The following is a 17,836-nucleotide window of genomic DNA, read 5'->3' as shown; positions in this document are numbered from 1 at the left end:
AAACACATGATCAGGGAAATTTCAGGATGTAAGGAGGACATTTTTATTTCTCTGGACTATCATTTTACCTACCTACACATCCATGTAATGTTTGAGGAAGAGAGGTTTTATCTTCTGCATTGTCTGTACAGCTCCCTGCAGCATCATGGACACAGCTTGAGACTCCATCTGGATCTGGACCTCTTCCCCATTTATTCCTTGGTCTTTTAACCCCACCTGAGATTGACAAGCCTGTATGGTCCAGCCCCTGAGCAATAAGGCAAGAGGAATTTCACATATTTGGATACTGTTGCTCAATCAACAGATTAGCCTTATGCAGGAAGAAATGGACATGTTGTATGATGGTGTAACACAGATGTGATGATACAGATACCTCCTTGATTTGAGAGCTTCTGAGGCCACTCAGCTTCCTGCTTCTCAACCCCAAATATGTTATTACAAACCAACATCTGGATACCTTCTGTCCCTTCCTCAGGAACGAAGCCCTTGCTCATCTCTGCATTTTTTCTTGTGGTATACTGTTAAAACCACAGAAAAGTTATTGGACTTTGTGATGACCGTAAGTCACAGAGTGATTTTGGTCCAAATTTTGCTTCCTTGGGTAAAAAAGAAGCTCTTTTGTGGGATCCCTCTTCTCAAGGGCAGTGAGAACACAGCTTTCCTAATGACTGTTAGTGCAGGAGAATTATCTGTTCTCACTTGAGAAACTTGAAGGAAGTTCCATCTTCTGCACATCCTTCCCATTTTTGGTTAGAGGTGTTAGCATCTGCAGTAATGAGCACTCAGATGGGTAATTTTACTTGATTTAAGCCTCAGAAGCACCAGAAAATGTTAACTTCAACAACAGAACTTCCTATCTATATTATAAAGAAATTTACAAATGGTGTATAAAATAAAAGGCATTTTGAATATTTTCCAAAGTCTTAAGTGAGTCAAATGTTTAATAGAAGACAGTGAAGAATTCTTATTTACATTATGTATGGACCTTATTTTATGAACCTGGCTTTTTTTAGTGATATGGAAAGATACTGTTATTCCATTCTAAAAAAGGCAGAATGGTTAAAATAGTCCCAAAGTCAACTATAGATAAAGCTGCAGATGAATAAAGTAATGGTGGATTGAGATTTTGAGTTGATTTAAATAATACAAAATATGAAAATGAAATGAAAAATGTCACCAAAGTTCAGGTTAAATACTTGAAATTCAGACCAACTTTGATTTGGGGACTTTTACCCAAAAAAGGTAGTGGGGGGGTGGAGGAGACTAAAATCCTAATGAAAAAGTCAGGCAAATCTATACGGAAACAGACTGAAATGTCTACTTGTACAATAAATAAACTTTGAGTTTATTTATTATGTTTAATTAACACTTCAATCCTGACTTCTCTAATATTCTACTTTAAATAGTCTTTATAAGTACTTTTCAAATTGAATTTTTGAGGAGTCATATCGCAATATATGGAACTCATCTCACTAAATAGAATTCAGCTTTGATGGTTGTGTAAGAACTAGTGGTAGAAATAAAGTAGTATTGTTAGAACACAGTCTCAAATGTCAGTGCTTTCAATTCATTTTCTTCAAATTAGCAATGCACATAACAAAGCCATCTTGACTCAAAAACAGAAAAATAAAAAAGGCTAAATGTTTCACTCCACTTTAAACCCTGATGCTTAACAATTATAGATTAGTATTACTTTTCAGGGTATTTTTATTACTTTACTTTTTAAAGTAAAATGTGTTACTTTAACCTTTTTTCTATTTTTGTGAAATACACACAAAACTTAATAACATATGTAGTTTTATATCTGCCACCCAGCTAGATTATTCTTTTGTATTTTTATTTTATGTAATTAATTTCCCCCCAGATTTATTGAATATAGCTGACACATAGTATTGTGTGATTATACAAAATGTTGGTTTGATATGTTACATATTGCAAAATGATTATCACTAGCATTGTCGGCTAATAGCACCAGGTCACATTGCCATTTCTTTTTTCATGTGAGAACATTTACCAGCACCCTTCAAGTATATAGTACAATTAGTACTAACTGTAATCACTGTGCTGTGGTTGGATTCCCAAAACTTACTCATCTTCTAATTATAAGTTTTAACTCTTCAATCAACATCTCCCCTTTGTCCCACTCCTAGTCCCTGGTAACTACAATTCTATTTTCTCTTTCAGTGAGTTTGGCTTTTAGATTCTGTGTATAAGTGATACTGTACAGTATTTGTATTTCTTTGCCTCACTTAGTATAATGACCTCAAATTTCATTGATGTTTTCACAAATGACAGAATGTCTTTTCTCATAGTTGAATATATATAATGTACATATCACATCTCTATCTGTTCGTGCATAGACTGACATACAGCTTGCTTCCATATCTTGACTATTGTGAATAATGTTGTAGTGAACACGGGCATACAGCTATTGTTTTGAGATCCTTTTTTTATTTACTTTTAATGTAGGACAAAGTAGAATTGCTGGATGATATTGTAGTTCTATTCTTAATTTTTGAGGAACCTCCAGACTGTTTTCCATAGTAACTGCATAGTTCATTCTCTTCATAACCCTTTTAAAGATCCACTTTTATTAGATGTCTGTCTGCTATATTTCTTATTGTAGTAGAATACCCACTATTTACCTATTAACTCCCCCTTTGATGCCTATACATATTGCCTCCAATTCCCTACTACCACAAATAGTCCTATAATTAATCCTCTTACAGGTTCAGTTGAAGTCCAGGAGTGGAATTGCATAGGTCATAAGAGTGTGAGTACATTTCACATGTGTAGGTATTGCCTGATTGCTCTCGTGAATGACTGTGCCACTGTGTACTCCTAGGTGCAATGCATGAGCACTCCTATGTTTGTACTAACACTTGACATAAACCAACTTTCTGGCTTTGCCAGTTAGATAGGGATTATGTGTTACTCATTGTTAATTTGTATTTCTCTAATTGCTAGTCAGCTCATGTATCCAGTTCCTTAAATGCTTATTGGCCTTTTGGGTTTCCTCTTCCATAAAGTGTCTATTCATATCCTTTGACTATTTTTCTTTTGAGGTTTTTGACTCTGTTAAAGTTCCCTTCATAATCTAGAAATAACCTTAAAATCTAGAGATAGAGATTACAACATCTTTTCCCAGTTTGTCACCTGCCTATTTTTTCCCATCTTATACTTTGTTGAACAGAAGAAAGTCTTAATATTTTTGAAAATTAAAAAAAATTATGGGCTCCTCCCTGGGTTAAAACACAGCACTAAGAAGTAACTTCAGTATGAGGTTGGTCCCTGGCCCCTGAGGTGACCCACAGGGTGCAGCAGACCTCTCCTGACCCGCCCACTGCTCCTCTCAGCAGTGTACTTCATCAGTCTGCCCGTTCTGCTCCCCACTCTGTCTCTGGTGAATGCTTTCAATGCCCCTGCACCTCTGGCCTGTACTCCAGTTCTGTATGCATAAATCTTTTTTTAAAAAATTATGTACAATTTGGAAGGATAATATGGTGAGCATGTAGACTACATAACTTTTATCTAGATTCACCAAGAGTTAGTTTTAACACGTTTTGCTTTTAACTTTTTTTTTCTGCACAACATATATATAAACATAAACTTCACAATTTTCTCTTGAAAATCAATGATAATTTATCCCTAAGTTCTTTGGTGTATAAATTTTAAGAGACCATTCTTTCAGAACTGCAATTCCATTATTATACTGACAGAACCTACTGGTGGTGCAACAGCATTATCCAATACATAGTTGGCATTCAGCTCTCCCTGCCTGTCAGAATCATCCACTGTCGACCACCATCCCCCATCCAGAATCAAATCAATGATAACATGTTGTATTTGGTTTGTGTGTATCTTTAATCTAGATCAGTTTCCCACAACTCCCACTCTTTTATTTTTTATGCGTAAGATTTTTGTGGTACATGTCAGTTGACTTACAGAATAGCCCAATCTGGAGTTGCCCAATTATTTGCTCATGATTCAATTCAGGTTAAACATTTTTATAAAGTATAGTAATATAGTAATATTGTTTAGTTTCCATTCTATCACATCAAGAGTCCTGTAATGTCCATGTTTCTAATTTTTGTCACTGTTAATTTTGAGCACTCAGCGTACAATCTGCCAGTCTATAAATTTTAAAAGTGCCTTTTCTTCTTGATAATTAATCAATAGTTAATATACTTTTCCCTAGTCTTTTATCCAATACTATGACTTGCTTATCATCCATGTTACTCTTGCCTAAGTTAATTATAACATTGATTTGCAAAGTGGGATTCCTCTTGTTTCCCTTTAAACTGTATCATTTTTTAAAATTAGGAACTAAGATGCTCCTGTAAAGAAGTATTCCCATCTCTTTTTCTTCCATCATAACTGAAAACCAAGGGTCAGTAAAATTACAACTTTGTCAACTGGTTTTTTGTAAATAAAGTGTTGTGCTACAAATGATGCATCATCAAGAAAGTGAGAAGACATTGCACAGACTAGGAGAAACTATTTGCAAGAAACTATTTTCAGTAGTGATATTTGATATATATAAAAAAAAAACTCCTACAACTCCTTTAATATTATATTTGCTTGAGTACAATATTTCCTTATATCTCTTTGTTGGCACTTAATAAAACCTTTTAAGCAAGTATTATTTCATCTTTATTAAATTTTGGGGTTGGGCCATTATTTTTGTCTATATTCTTTATTCCTACACTCTGTTTTCCAAATAGAGCCACTTCTAGTTATATCATACACATCTCAGCTTTTCTTTTCTTCTATAACTTTATCTTTACATATATTCTAAATATATTCTCTCACTGAAATTTAAGTTAATTGTCAGTCTGATCTTCCAACTAACTAAAAATTTTTCTACTGTTGGTGTCAATGTATATTGGGCCAGCCCCTTTGGAAAACAGTATGGAGTTTCCTGAGAACATGAAAAAATAGGTCTACCATATGATTCAGCATTTCCACCCATACAAATCTTAAGTAAAGAATGCAAAAAACACTAATTTGAAGAGCTACATGCATTCATATGTTCATTGTAGCACTATTTACAATAGCCACATTGTGGAGACAACCTAAGTAAGTATCCAAGGATAGAAGTGTGGACTAGAAAGATATGAAATATATACACAATGGAATACTACTCAGCTTCAAAAAAAAAAAAAAAAAAGATGACTTCTTGCCAGTTTTGACAACATAGATGGAACTAGAGAGGCTAATGCAAAGTGAAATAAACAGAAGGAGCAGAAGGAGAAACAGAACAATGGAAGAGCGAAAACTGAGCCAATTTAAAAAATCCTAGAAGTGTGACTATAGAATTGAGACTACCTACCAGAGGGTGAGGGGGAAACAGTAGACTATGATAAAGAACTGTGGATGCCTTGGTTGGTGGGTGTGATGTGGTGACATGTGTCTGAAGAGGGCTGGTCCTATAATATGTCTCTGAATCACAGTATAGTGTTGTAAACCAATGTCACCTCAATAAAAAAAATATTTTTTTTTCTGATTTTGCAGCTGTTAACTTTATACATGATATTTTTTGCTCTTTATTTTCTATATTATTTTTTGTTTCATTTTGGTAATATCATATGTCCTTAAGTATATTACATTATATTCATTTTAAATCCTTGGCTCAACTTTTTTAGCTTCAGGTTTGTAGTGTTTAACCTTTACTGGGTTGTACTATGATTACAATCACCCCCATAGTATCAGTGAGATTTAGATTGAAATAGCATTCATTCTTATCTGAGAAACACCATTTTCTTGGCAGAGGTAAAAAAGAGTACAAGAAAACTCTTAAAACTTAATGTCATATGTTTTTTGACACTTTTGTTCCAAAACAAGTCAAATGGATAAGTGTAAAATTAATGAAGCAGAGACGTATAATCCTTTCACAGGCTCAGCTAGGAAATTGGGAACAACATTACAATCTGTTAGAACATTGTATATGTTTTTTGATTGATTATGTTCTTCAATAGTTTTGATGTGTGAATTTATGAAATACTTTTTTATAAAATGCATGCAGAGGGAAGGCAGACCTTGGTCTTTGTCTCTTCTTGTGAATTCAAGAAGGAAAATGATCCTCAATGTGGAGAACCCCATTTCCACATACACACATATACATTAAAACTATTGATTATTTTATGCCACTTTGACAATAGCATTTATATAGTGGTATATTTCAAAATCATTATCTAGCTCTAGGGCTTTGGAGAAAGAGAAGAGTTAGAAGTGGTTGTGATCAAGAGCAGCTGATCATTAACTTCCACCAAGTGTGTTTCTACTGTTCTAGCTAGAAGGGGCAGGAAACAGGAAAGGAACTAAAGAATAGAGCTTTGATGCTTTCCTGTACACTAGCATCTCATCACCAGCTCAGATTGCTCTTAGTCCCTAACTTGTATAAATCATCACCAATTTAAGGCAGCTTCTGTTCCCTCAAGGGTTCTTAATATTTTTTTAATTAACTTCCTCTAACTTAGATCTTCTTCAAGCATTGTTGTTTGGGGGTGTAAGAGGCTGAGATAGGAATATTCAGTAGCTTGTGCTAACTCACCATTTTTTAAAGGAACATAAAGCTTGTGATTCCTTTTTCAAACCAGTGAATTATAAGCTTTTCACTGTTTTTTTTTTTTTTTTAAGATTTATTTATTTGTGTATACAGAACTGGAGTACAGGCCAGAGGTGCAGGAGCGGTGAGAGCTTCACATGAGACAGAGTGGGGAACAGAACAGGCAGATCGACAAAGTACACAGCTGAGGGGAGCAGCAGGCGGGTCAGGAGAGGTCTGCCGTGCCATGTGGGTCACCTCTGGGACAGGGATCAAACTCATACTGAAGTGGCTTTCGCTTCTTAGGGCTGCGCTTTAACCTGCCGCGCCACTAGGGAGGGCCCCTGTTCACTGTTTTTATCTACATCCCCAAATAACAAATCAGGAGTGATCAGATGAATTGAGGAAAAAGCAGGAGCAGAATTTACTGAAGGACAAACCATGGTGGGACAATTGAATGAAATATAGCACACACATGGTTCTACATCTCTTTAGGATTAGATTTATATGAATGACATCAAATTTAAGAAAAGATAAATAAAAATGATTGCATGAAGAAAGAACCTTGTGAAAGTTTTTTAATTAGAAGATGAGGGTTTGTGACTGGCATGGAGGATAGAGAGGAAAACAAAGAACAAGGATTGCTAAAGGCAGTGGGGGCCTTACACTTGGAACCAGCTAGATTCAGGTAGAAGGTGCAGGTTGTGAAAATACAGAGTTACTTGTTTAGGTTGAATGATGTCACTTTGAGGGGGATCTTAATAACCATTGAGTGGGTGTAGGAAAAAGCAAGCTCACCCAAGTATACTCCTACTGTTTATCTGCTAGATAATATGGGGAATACACCAGACATGTGAGTGCAATTTTTGTTTTTACGGTTCTGAAAATCTTGTTGAGAAAATAACACTGGCACCGATTAAATGATTAGAGAACACTAGTTAAAAAGTTTTTACAGAATTATCTGATGCTGTAGGAGTTAGGAAACCTATATAATATTAAATTAACTACATAAGTATTTGAACTATGTACTGAGGAGATTTAATTTTTAACATAAAGTGAATGACAAAGGGAATGTTAAAATGAATCCTTGACTATCATGTTTCTGAATATGTGTTTGATATTGTTCCTTTGAGAGGAGACAGTTTAGTACAGTGGGTTAGAACATGGACTAGAGACTGATGAACTGGGTACAACTTTAGGTTCTAAATATGACTTTGGGCAAGTTAATTGACTCTTCTGTGTCTCTTGTATAAAATAAGGGTAATATAGCCCTAATTTATAAAGCAAATCTCACATAACTTTACCATTCAGTTTCTCCTTTTAAATTGAAGAACATGTGTTAGTGATTTTTAGAGAAGACATAATTCAGAATTAGCAGAAAGGCAGTGTGGTATTCCAGAAAGAAAGAAAAGGATTTGATCATTTTGTTTGCTGCCTGCTTTGTCATAAGATTGTAAGCACCATCTACGCTCAGTGCTTTGTTTTATCCCAGCACAGGCTTGATATGTGAATATAACTGACAGTCAATGAACATCGGTTGACCAGTTAAGTACAATAGAATAGAATTCAGGGGCCCTCCCTTGTGGCATAAGAGTTTGGAATGCAGCACTGCAGGCTAGCTGCAGCCACTTCAGTGTGAGTTCAATCCCTGGCCCCGGAGGTGACCCAAATAGCACAGCAGACCTCTCCTCTCTCACCCACTGCTCCCCTCAGCAGTTTATTTCATGGATCTGCCTAATCTGCTCCCCACTCTGTCTCTGATGAATCCTTTTACCGCCCCTGTACCTCTGGCCTGTACCCCATCTCTGTATGCATAAATAAATAGATTTTTAAAAAAGAAAAAAAATTCAATATAATTTCATTTTTATTGGGGGTAACATTTGTTTCAAGTATTGAATATGATAGGTTCAGACCTCCTTAGATATATGTCAGCATACCGCACCCACCACCAAAGCATCCATAGTTCTTTACCATGGATTATAGGGCTCCTTCTCCCCTTTGTTTCCCTTCCCTTCCTCCCTCCCCTTGTAGTAACCTCAATTCTGTAGATATATTTCTAGAGTTTTATGATTTAGTTTGGTTAGTTCCCTTGTTTTGTTTCTCTTTATCCCGCCTATACATGATACTACACCATCCATTGTCTTTCTCCTTATTTCACTATCTCGTATTTTACTTAATCTCCAGTTCCATCTGTTATCACAAATAGCAAGGGTCTATCTTTTTTTTTTTTAAGCTGTGTTATGTGTAATTTTCAGTATAAGTCTATTTAATGATTTATGTTTTATAATTTTCTTGGTTGTTTTTTTTTTAGCGATTAGAAATTAACAACTAGAATATATTTGAAGTATTTGTGACAATGTTCTTTTTGTTTTTGTAGGCCAGTTGGAATGCCAAAAATGGAAAAAGTTTACTTACATAATCCTAGTACTGAAGAAACTATTACGTTAATATCAATATCTGCTACGACATCACATTTTCATGCATCATTTTTTCAAAATAGGGTAAGTTTCTCTGCTATAAGTTTTTCTCTTGAGTTTAAAATTGAAATACCTAGATATTTATTGATGTACAGTTTTAATTGCTATAAAAGAAGATATATTTTAAGTGTTTCATATTTGTTCTAGGTTTCAGTTTGCTCCATTTTCCAAGAATTATCACTTCTATTCTTAAATAAACACATTTTCTCAACATAAAACAGCTAACAAATCAACTTTGAACCTTAAGCACTCTGAAAAATGTAGCATGCATATATTCAGTTGATTTTCTTGTCCTTCCTAAAAATAAATAACTCTTTAGCATTGTGTTTTTTGTTGCTACATAATAAATTACCACAGGTAAGTCACTTACAACAATGCCCACTTACCAGTGGTTTGTAGTTCTGTAAGTCATTTAAGTCCAGATGTTCTTTAAACTCAGGCAGCATGTCAGTTTGACTGAATCCTTGGTTAGAAACTAAGGGAAAATCCATTTCCAATCTTTTAAAGATATTAACAGAATTCAGTTTCATGTAGTTGTAGACCAAAATCCCATTTTATCTTTGGCTTTCCACAGGCTCTCTCAGTTCTTTAATGCACCTACATTCCTTGTCTCATCTTCAGCACAATACTTGGTCATATCTCCATTATGCTGCAGATGTCTTTGCTTCCTCTTCCGCCACCAGTGCAGAAAATTCTGCTTTAGTCATATCATTGAGTCAAAACCTCTTGGATAGTTGCCTTCTTTACTAACTCAGTCATTAATAATCTCAAATACAATGTAAAATCCCTTTTAATATGTAATATAAATAAGCACAGATGTGGTATCTCTTCTTACTTATAATCTCAGAGATCACAACAGGAAGTTGTGGGGTGGGTAGGGTTTTACCTACCAAAAGTGGTAGTATTCAAAGTTTTATTTATAATCATTTTTGTGGATAGTCTGTAAATGTGTTAGTTAAAAAAATACTTTGGGCCCTCCCTCTTGGCACAGCGGGTTAAAGCACAGCACTAAGAAGCTAAAGCCACTTCAGCATGAGTTCGATCCCCTACCCCAGCGGTGACCACGTGGTGCAGCAGACCTCTCCTGACTCGCCCACTGCTCCCCTCAGCAGTGTTCTTTGTCAGTCTGCCTGTTCTGCTCCCCACTCTGTCTCTGGTGGATCCTTTCACTGCCCCTATGTCTCTGGCCTATACCCCAGTTCTGTATGCATAAATAAATAAATCTTTTCTTTTTCAGAATTATTTCATTTTTCTTACACATTTTTCTTGTCAAAATATTTAAAGAAATTTCGCTGAATTTTTAAAGTTTATTTTCAAGTAATCTTGAAACATAGTACCCATATATCCCTTATTCAACATTTTCTAATGATAACATCATATATAATTAAGCACAGTTATCAAAACCAGGCACTTAACTTTAGTATAATACCATTAACTAAAAACTTACATGAATTTCATCAGTTTTGTCTATTAATATACTTATTCTATGCCAGGTTTCTATTTTGCCTTACATTTCACTAGTATTTCTCCTTAGACTGATTTCACTTCAGTTGCATTGTGTGTGCGTATATACATAACTATATATATATATATACACACACACACATATATATACACATATATATATTACTATCTTTACAATATTGAGTCTTCTAATTCATGAACAACATGTATCTCTTCATTTTTAAAAGTCTTTGATTAGTTTCAGCAATGTTTTGTAGTTTTCAGCTTATAAAACATTTCTTTTATATGTAATTTAAAAAACTGCTTTTAAAAAATTAGAATTGCAGTGTTTATAAATTGGAAGTGGAAATAAATTGATCACTATATTGACCTTAATGCTTGTGATTTTTATTAGCTCTAGGAACATTTTTGAAGATAGTTTCAGGATTCTTTATATCGATGCCATGTAGTTTCAGGATTCTTTATAGAGAGCCATGTTCCCTGTGAATAAAGACAAATATTTTCTTCCTTTCTAATGTATATGCTTTTAATTACTTCTTGCACAGACCACTATGTCCAATACTGTGATAGCTGTAATGAAAGAGGATAGCCTAGCCTTGATCCAAATTTGTGGTGGAAAACATTCAGTCATTCACTATCAAATATATAGCTCTAGATTTTTTTTTTTTTTTGTAGATGCTTTTTACCAGATTGAGGAAGTTCTTTTCTGATTCACTACATGATTTACTGAGATTTTTAACTGCAAATGGATATTGAATTCTGTCAAATTGTTTTATGTACCATATGGTTTAGAAACGACCGTATTGTTTTTCTTCTTTGGTGAATGGAGATTATCATTGATTTAATTTTTTTGATATTTATTTATGCATATAGTAACCAGGGTACAGGCCAAAGGTGCAAGGGGATTCACCAGAATGGGGAACAGAGCAGGCAGATTGATTGAAATACACCGATGAGGGGAGCAGCTGGCAAGACAGAAGAGGTCTGCTGCACCATGTGGGTCAGCTCCCTGGCTGGGGATGGAACTCGTCTTCAGTGCTCCCAGATAGCTTCATAGTGCTAAGACTTAGCCCCTGGCACCACCAAGGAGGCCCTTGTTGATTTAATTTTTTTGTAACCTTTTTTTGTGGTAACATTGGTTAACAATTACTGTGTATGATTGAGGGGAATAAATTTATGCCTCTTCAAATATAAGTTGCCACACCATAATTTCATATTTGTATGCTTAACTAGAACTGTATTGCCAGGATAGAAACTGCTTGGTCATCAAGTATTCTCTCTGTATATTGACTGCTATCAGTTTGCCAGTACTTTGTAGATAATTATATGTCTGCATTCATAAGTAATACTAGCTTTGTAGTTTTCTTGTCAAATCTTTATCTGGTCTTGATATCAGGGTAATGCTGAATTTATAAAACAGAATAGAGAATGTTGTATCCTCTTCTGTATGCTACAAAGTATATATAAAATAGGTTACTTCATTTCTTAAATAGTTGGTACTGAATTCTGCTATTCCACTATGAAACCATGTAGACTTGGATTTTTCTTTGTGAGAAAAATTAGATTTCTTGTATGGATATAGGACTGTTGTATTTATCACTTTCATTCTGAGTAAGCTTTGGCAGACTTTTTGTGTTTTTAAGCGTTTTGTGTTTTTCAGATAATGTGCCCATTTCTTCCAGTTAATAAATTTATGAGAAGCGTTGTTTGTAAGATTCCTGTACTATCTTTTTTTCTTATGTGTAAAGGGTATATAATCTTCATATTTCAGTTTCTTGTATCTTTGTCATCTTAATTGTAGTCATACTTTGTAGGATTTTATCAGTTTTATGGACCTTTCTGAAACATTAGTTTTTTGTTTCATTAATTGTTCATTTTTTTCTGTATTTTATTTCACTAGTTTCTGTTCATTTATGACTTTATTCATTTGGCTTGCTTTGAGTGACTTTTTAACTTTTTAAGGTTCCTCAAGATAGAAACCTGGTTTATTGATTTGAGACATTCTTTTCAAATAAGTATGTGGCACAATAAATTCCCCCCCACTCCAATTATTACTTTCATTGCAGCCAACAAATTTTCTGATATATGTGTTTTCATTTCCAATTGATTCAAAGATTTGTAACTTTCCTTGTCACTACCATTTTGCCCAATGGACTATTTTAAAATATTTGTGATTTCAAACTATTTAGGGATTTATAAGATATTTTTCTGATTATTTTTTACTTTGTGCATTGTCTTTCTGGCTTCCAGAGTTTTCTGTCATTCACACTTTGCTTTTAGTAATGTATAAATTTCAGTTGAATTCATTTTAACTTCTGATGTGATAGCCTCATCTTCTTAGCCTTTGCCCTGGGTGAGCCAGTATTCACATTCCATTTCTCCTCAGAGGTGATTATATTTCATTAGATTAGATCTACACAAACTCTGTAATGGGCTCAAGAAAAGGTATTTTGTAGATTATTATTTTTATTGTCAATAATGCAGGAATAATGCTCTTTTCAGCTTTATATATCCTAAGGTGAAGTCACAACTTTCATGCCAACTATTTTAAATTATAATTTGAGGGTATTATAGGGTTCAAGCCATAGGAGCAGAATGAGAGCTGTTAATAACTTTACATAGCTTTCTAAGGATTTATTGTAGACCAAACTACAATTGCAGTTTCTCAGACTTTATAAGGCAGCCCTGTTATTTTGCTACTACAATGACATCCTTAGATTTTGTAAGATAATAGTATACTCTGATGCCCCTGCCATCTTTCCTAATTTAAGTTGCTGGCACATTCTGTGCTTTATATGAATGAGTATCATTGAGATCAAGTGTTTGTGATAGTACAAGTTGCTGCTTTAATAATAGAGCAGTGTATCTATATGTAAAAAGCTCAGCTTCAGCTCAGCTTCTACTTGATTGGTGATGAAACAGTCTAAAATTAGGTGCTTCATTCCAGTCTAATGATTGTTGAATGAATAGAATCCAAGGAAACCATCTGTTGTACAGGGTTTTAGACTAGTAACTGACAATGACATGGGACATCCATTATACAGATATCTTTTTTATTATTTTCCATTGTAAAATAGTTCAAATAATTTAAAGTCTAGTGTATGGAAAGGTTTCTGAGGGATTTGTTACAGAATATTTTAGTGGTCTAATAGTGGTTAGTTAACATGATCTGAGTTTAACTTTATTTATAATTTAATTTATTTACTAATTTAACTTTATTGTTTTTCAGAAAATTCTTCCAGGAGGAAATACATCATTCGATGTTGTTTTCCTTGCAAGAGTAGTGGGAAATGTAGAAAATACTTTATTTATTAATACATCTAATCATGGAGTATTTACTTACCAGGTAAGAAACAATTAAAATTTTCATTTTTTTTTATAAAATGTATTCATTTCTGACCTGTCATATGACCACCTTCTAATAACTCCTCAAAAACTTAGAGAATAGTAGAAAATTTAAGAGTTTAGACTTAAAAGTATCTTACTACTGTGTCAATGAATATCTCTGTGCATTGTGATCTTAGGATCTTGTGAACAAATATCTTAAAGCTACAGGTAAAGTGTTAATATAAGATTAGCAACAGAACAGTAAAAACTATTTTCACAGTAACTATTTTTTTATTTTTGCTTTTGTAGAGTGATGAAGCACACAGTAGTTTTAAGATTAAAAATTTAAAATTAAAAAGACAGACACGCCTGTCTTTCTTTAGTAAATCTATTATTGTAACATTTTATATAAGCTTATTTTTATGTAGAATAAATGTTTAAGTTATTGAAGGAAAGTTCATGTGAATCAAGATTTTTATATGTCAAGTTTATAAAGATAATTATTAAGAATATTTGCTTATCTGGCACTATACTATATACTTTACATGTATTTCTATTTCTGTCTGTATTATAGATAAGCTTTTACTCTCATTTTTTTAATACTTTTTTTTTTAAAGATTTATTTATTTGTGCACACAGAACTGGGGTACAGGCCAGAGGCTCAGGGGCGGTGAGAGGATTCACCAGAGACAGAGTGGGGAGCAGAACAGGCAGATCTATGAAGTACACTGCTGAGGGGAGCAGCGGGCGGGCCAGGAGAGGTCTGCCGCGCCATGTGGTCACTTCCCGGGCAGGTGGGAATTGAACTCATGTGGAAGTGGCTTTAGCTTCTCAGTGCTGTGCTTTAACCCGCTGTGCCACCAGGGAGGGCCTACTCTCATTTTTTAATTAAAAATATGAAGTTTAGAAAAGTTAGAAAAGTTACTATTTAATTATATTAAATAGTAAGTTGTTGATCAGGAATGCAAATCTGTATCTTTATAGCTGCAAAGAACATTTTCTTTTTTTCTTTTTTTTTTTTTTAAAGATTTATTTACTTATGCATGCAGAATTGTGGTACAGGCTAGAGTGCAGGAGCAGTGAAAGGATACACCAGAGACAGAGTGGGGAGCAGAACAGGCAGATTGACAAAGTACACTGCTGAGGGGAGCAGGAGAGGTCTGCTATACCGTGTGGGTCACCTCCCTGGCCGGGGGTCAAACTCACAGTGAAGTGGCTACAGGGCGGGCTTCATGGTGCTGTGCTTTAACCCATTGTGCCACCAGAGAGGGTGCACAAAGAACATTTTCTTAACCACTGTATTATACTGCCCATGGAACTCAGTTATTTAAGTCCTTACTTAATTACTGCCTTACTTTATAGTTGTATAATTTTGTTTTTGAACATTTCTTCTCTAGTGTCCAGAATTTTCATATAGTGTTAGCGTAAACATTCCATTTAGCCAGAAACAATATCTTGTGCTTATTTATTGTGAATACGTTTTTAGTGATTGTTTAATAGTCAGTAAATTTTTGAATACCTAAATAGATGAATAACTTGAAGTGCTATATTGATGACACAGAATTAAATGAAAAGACTGTCATAAGAATATGGAAATTTCTGGCGTAAAGAGGCACCCCAGCTGACTAGGTGGTCATAGCCAATGAGGACTACTTTGGGTCATGATCAGGTTTTGTTCAAGATGAGCCTCAGTGGCCAGCTGTCTTCCTTTACCTCTCCACATCTAATCTTTCATCTTCCTCCTAAATATATAATGTCTGTCTACCTCTTTCTTTTTTACTGCTGCTACTCTCTTCCAAGCTATCATCCATCACCTCTCACTGGGTTACACAGTAGCCTTCTATCTGGCCTTTCACTGCTCCTAAGATCATAGGGATCTTATTTGAACATAAATCAGATCTAGTCAACTTCCCCATGCAAATTCTTGTTTTCTCATTGCTCTTAGAGCAGAATGTAAACTTTTGATCAAGGTCAGCAGGCTTTTATGGTCTGATTCACATATATCTTTACCACCTCATTCAATTTGGCCTCCTTCATCTATCTCCTGGTCTTAAAACAAGCCAAGCCCTTTCCCGCCTTATGCCCTTTGCCTATACAAAGGCTGGCTTTTTCTTATCTTTCATGTGACAGCTTATGTCACTTCCTCAGAGAATACTACTATCATCGCTCTCTCTAAAGGAATATTCTCATCCTTACTATAAACAATCTATCACTTTATACTTTTTAAATCTTATTTTTTAATCTAGTCATACCACATATTAAAGTTTCATAAGAGCAGGTACATTATCTTGTTTACTATTGAATTGTTCACTACTGTATATGTTTATTCCTAGCACATTGTAGCATATGGTAAATGTCACTTGGTCAGTGTGCTCACCCTTTTTAGCCAACCCAGGAGCTTCCCAGATGGGAGTGACCTAGGGTTGGGCTTGACAGTAAGGTTATCTGTGCCCTAGAGTCATCCCCTGACTGTTGAAGTAGAGAAATCTTTTGATTCCTCTTTTTGTCTATCCCATGTCTTCTTAAAAGATTGCTATCATTTAATTTCCAGTATGTAACAGAAAATCATTCCAAATTTATATATAGTTTAGCAAATCAAATATGTAGCCTAATCATGTATGTTCTTTCTAAGGAATGTTAAGAATTTTTCGTCTAGATACAAAGGGGTTAAAGCACAGCACTATGAAGCTATCTGCAGTCACGCAACACAAGTTCTATCCCTGACCAGGGAGGTGACCGATATGGCGAGGCAGACCTCTCCTGTCTAGCCCGCTACTCCCCTCAGCAGTGTACTTCAGTCAGCCTGTGTCTTCTGGTCCCCACTCTGTCTCTGATGATCCCCGCACCCGTCCTCCCACCCGGCACCTCTGGCCTGTACCCTAGTTCTTGTGTGCATAAATAAATCTTTAAAAAAATAATAAATTTTGGGGGGGGGGGTAGAATTTCCCATCTAAATTAGATTCACCACTTTCCCTTTCACAGTCATTTATAGTTATAACCATAGAAATTAGCCATAGGAGCCATAGAATCAAATCAAATTGCGTTTTCTTTCTTTAAAATAGGTATTTGGTGTTGGAGTTCCAAATCCTTATCGATTAAGGCCGTTTCTTGGGGCCAGAGTCCCGGTGAATAGCAGTTTCTCACCTATAATAAATATACATAATCCTCACAGTGAGCCTTTACAGGTGAGTTTGTGATGGTAATTTTAAATGAACTTAAATTGGTGGAAATTAGCACTTAGCATGGAATTTGTTAGTTTTTAAGCCTTTAAAATAATCAGGTTTTACATAGATACACTAATGAGGGTTATTCTTTTAATGCAGCTTGTTATAATCTGAAATTTGGACTACTAAATTTTTGGAACCTTTTTAAAAATGACTGACTTTGTTGGTATTACAGTTTAGGCAGCTCTGCATTTAATTTATTTTAAGTATTTTCAGCTACATATAACTGTTACATTTCTTACTATATGTTCCTCTGACCCAGTACAACTCATTTTAATTTTTTTTTTTTAATGGAGATAATATTGGTCTACAACATATTCTTTTGTCAAAAGTCTGCAGGTTTATTTTTGGTTTGGTTTTATTTGTTCCTTTGGGTTTTTTTTCTTTGAATTCCACAAATGAGTGAAATCATATAGTATTTGTCTTTCTCCTTCTGGCATATTTCACTTAGCATAATCCCTCAAGATCTTTCCATGTTGTCACAAATGTAAGATTTCATCTTTTTTTATTGCTGAGTGTTGGGTTTCATTTCTGATTTTACTTGCTTGAGTCTTTTCTCTTTTTCATTAATGAGTCTTGTCAAAGGTTTGTCAATTTTCTTAATTAAAAAAGCTTCATTTTATTGCTCTTCTGTATTCTATTTTTATTATTTCCATTATTATTTTTATTGTTTCCTTGTTATTATTTCCTTCTGACTACTGACTTTAGACTTTGTACTTCTTTTTCTAGTTTCTTTCAATGTAAGGTTACATTGTTTGAGATTTTTTTTTTTGCAGTAAGTCTTTATTGCTATAAAC

At 34.6% G+C, this 17,836-nt stretch overlaps 1 protein-coding gene across 1 annotated transcript in view; it reads left to right on the top strand.

Moving 5' to 3' along the window:
- TMEM131 (transmembrane protein 131) overlaps positions 1-17,836 on the top strand; it is a 128,510-nt gene that overhangs the window by 52,617 nt on the left and 58,057 nt on the right. Inside the window, exons 5-7 of the mRNA XM_004686145.2 lie at positions 8,925-9,048; positions 13,718-13,834; positions 16,878-17,000. Coding sequence (XP_004686202.1) covers positions 8,925-9,048; positions 13,718-13,834; positions 16,878-17,000 — 364 coding nt within the window. The remainder of the gene's footprint in view (positions 1-8,924; positions 9,049-13,717; positions 13,835-16,877; positions 17,001-17,836) is intronic.

This window comes from Condylura cristata, unplaced genomic scaffold (genome assembly GCF_000260355.1).
Source record: "Condylura cristata isolate star-nosed mole 26May11 unplaced genomic scaffold, ConCri1.0 scaffold00020, whole genome shotgun sequence".
In the NCBI taxonomy this organism is placed as follows: domain Eukaryota; kingdom Metazoa; phylum Chordata; class Mammalia; order Eulipotyphla; family Talpidae; genus Condylura; species Condylura cristata.
The sequence above is the reverse complement of the archived record's forward strand: the minus strand, read 5'-3'. Positions and strand labels throughout refer to the sequence as shown.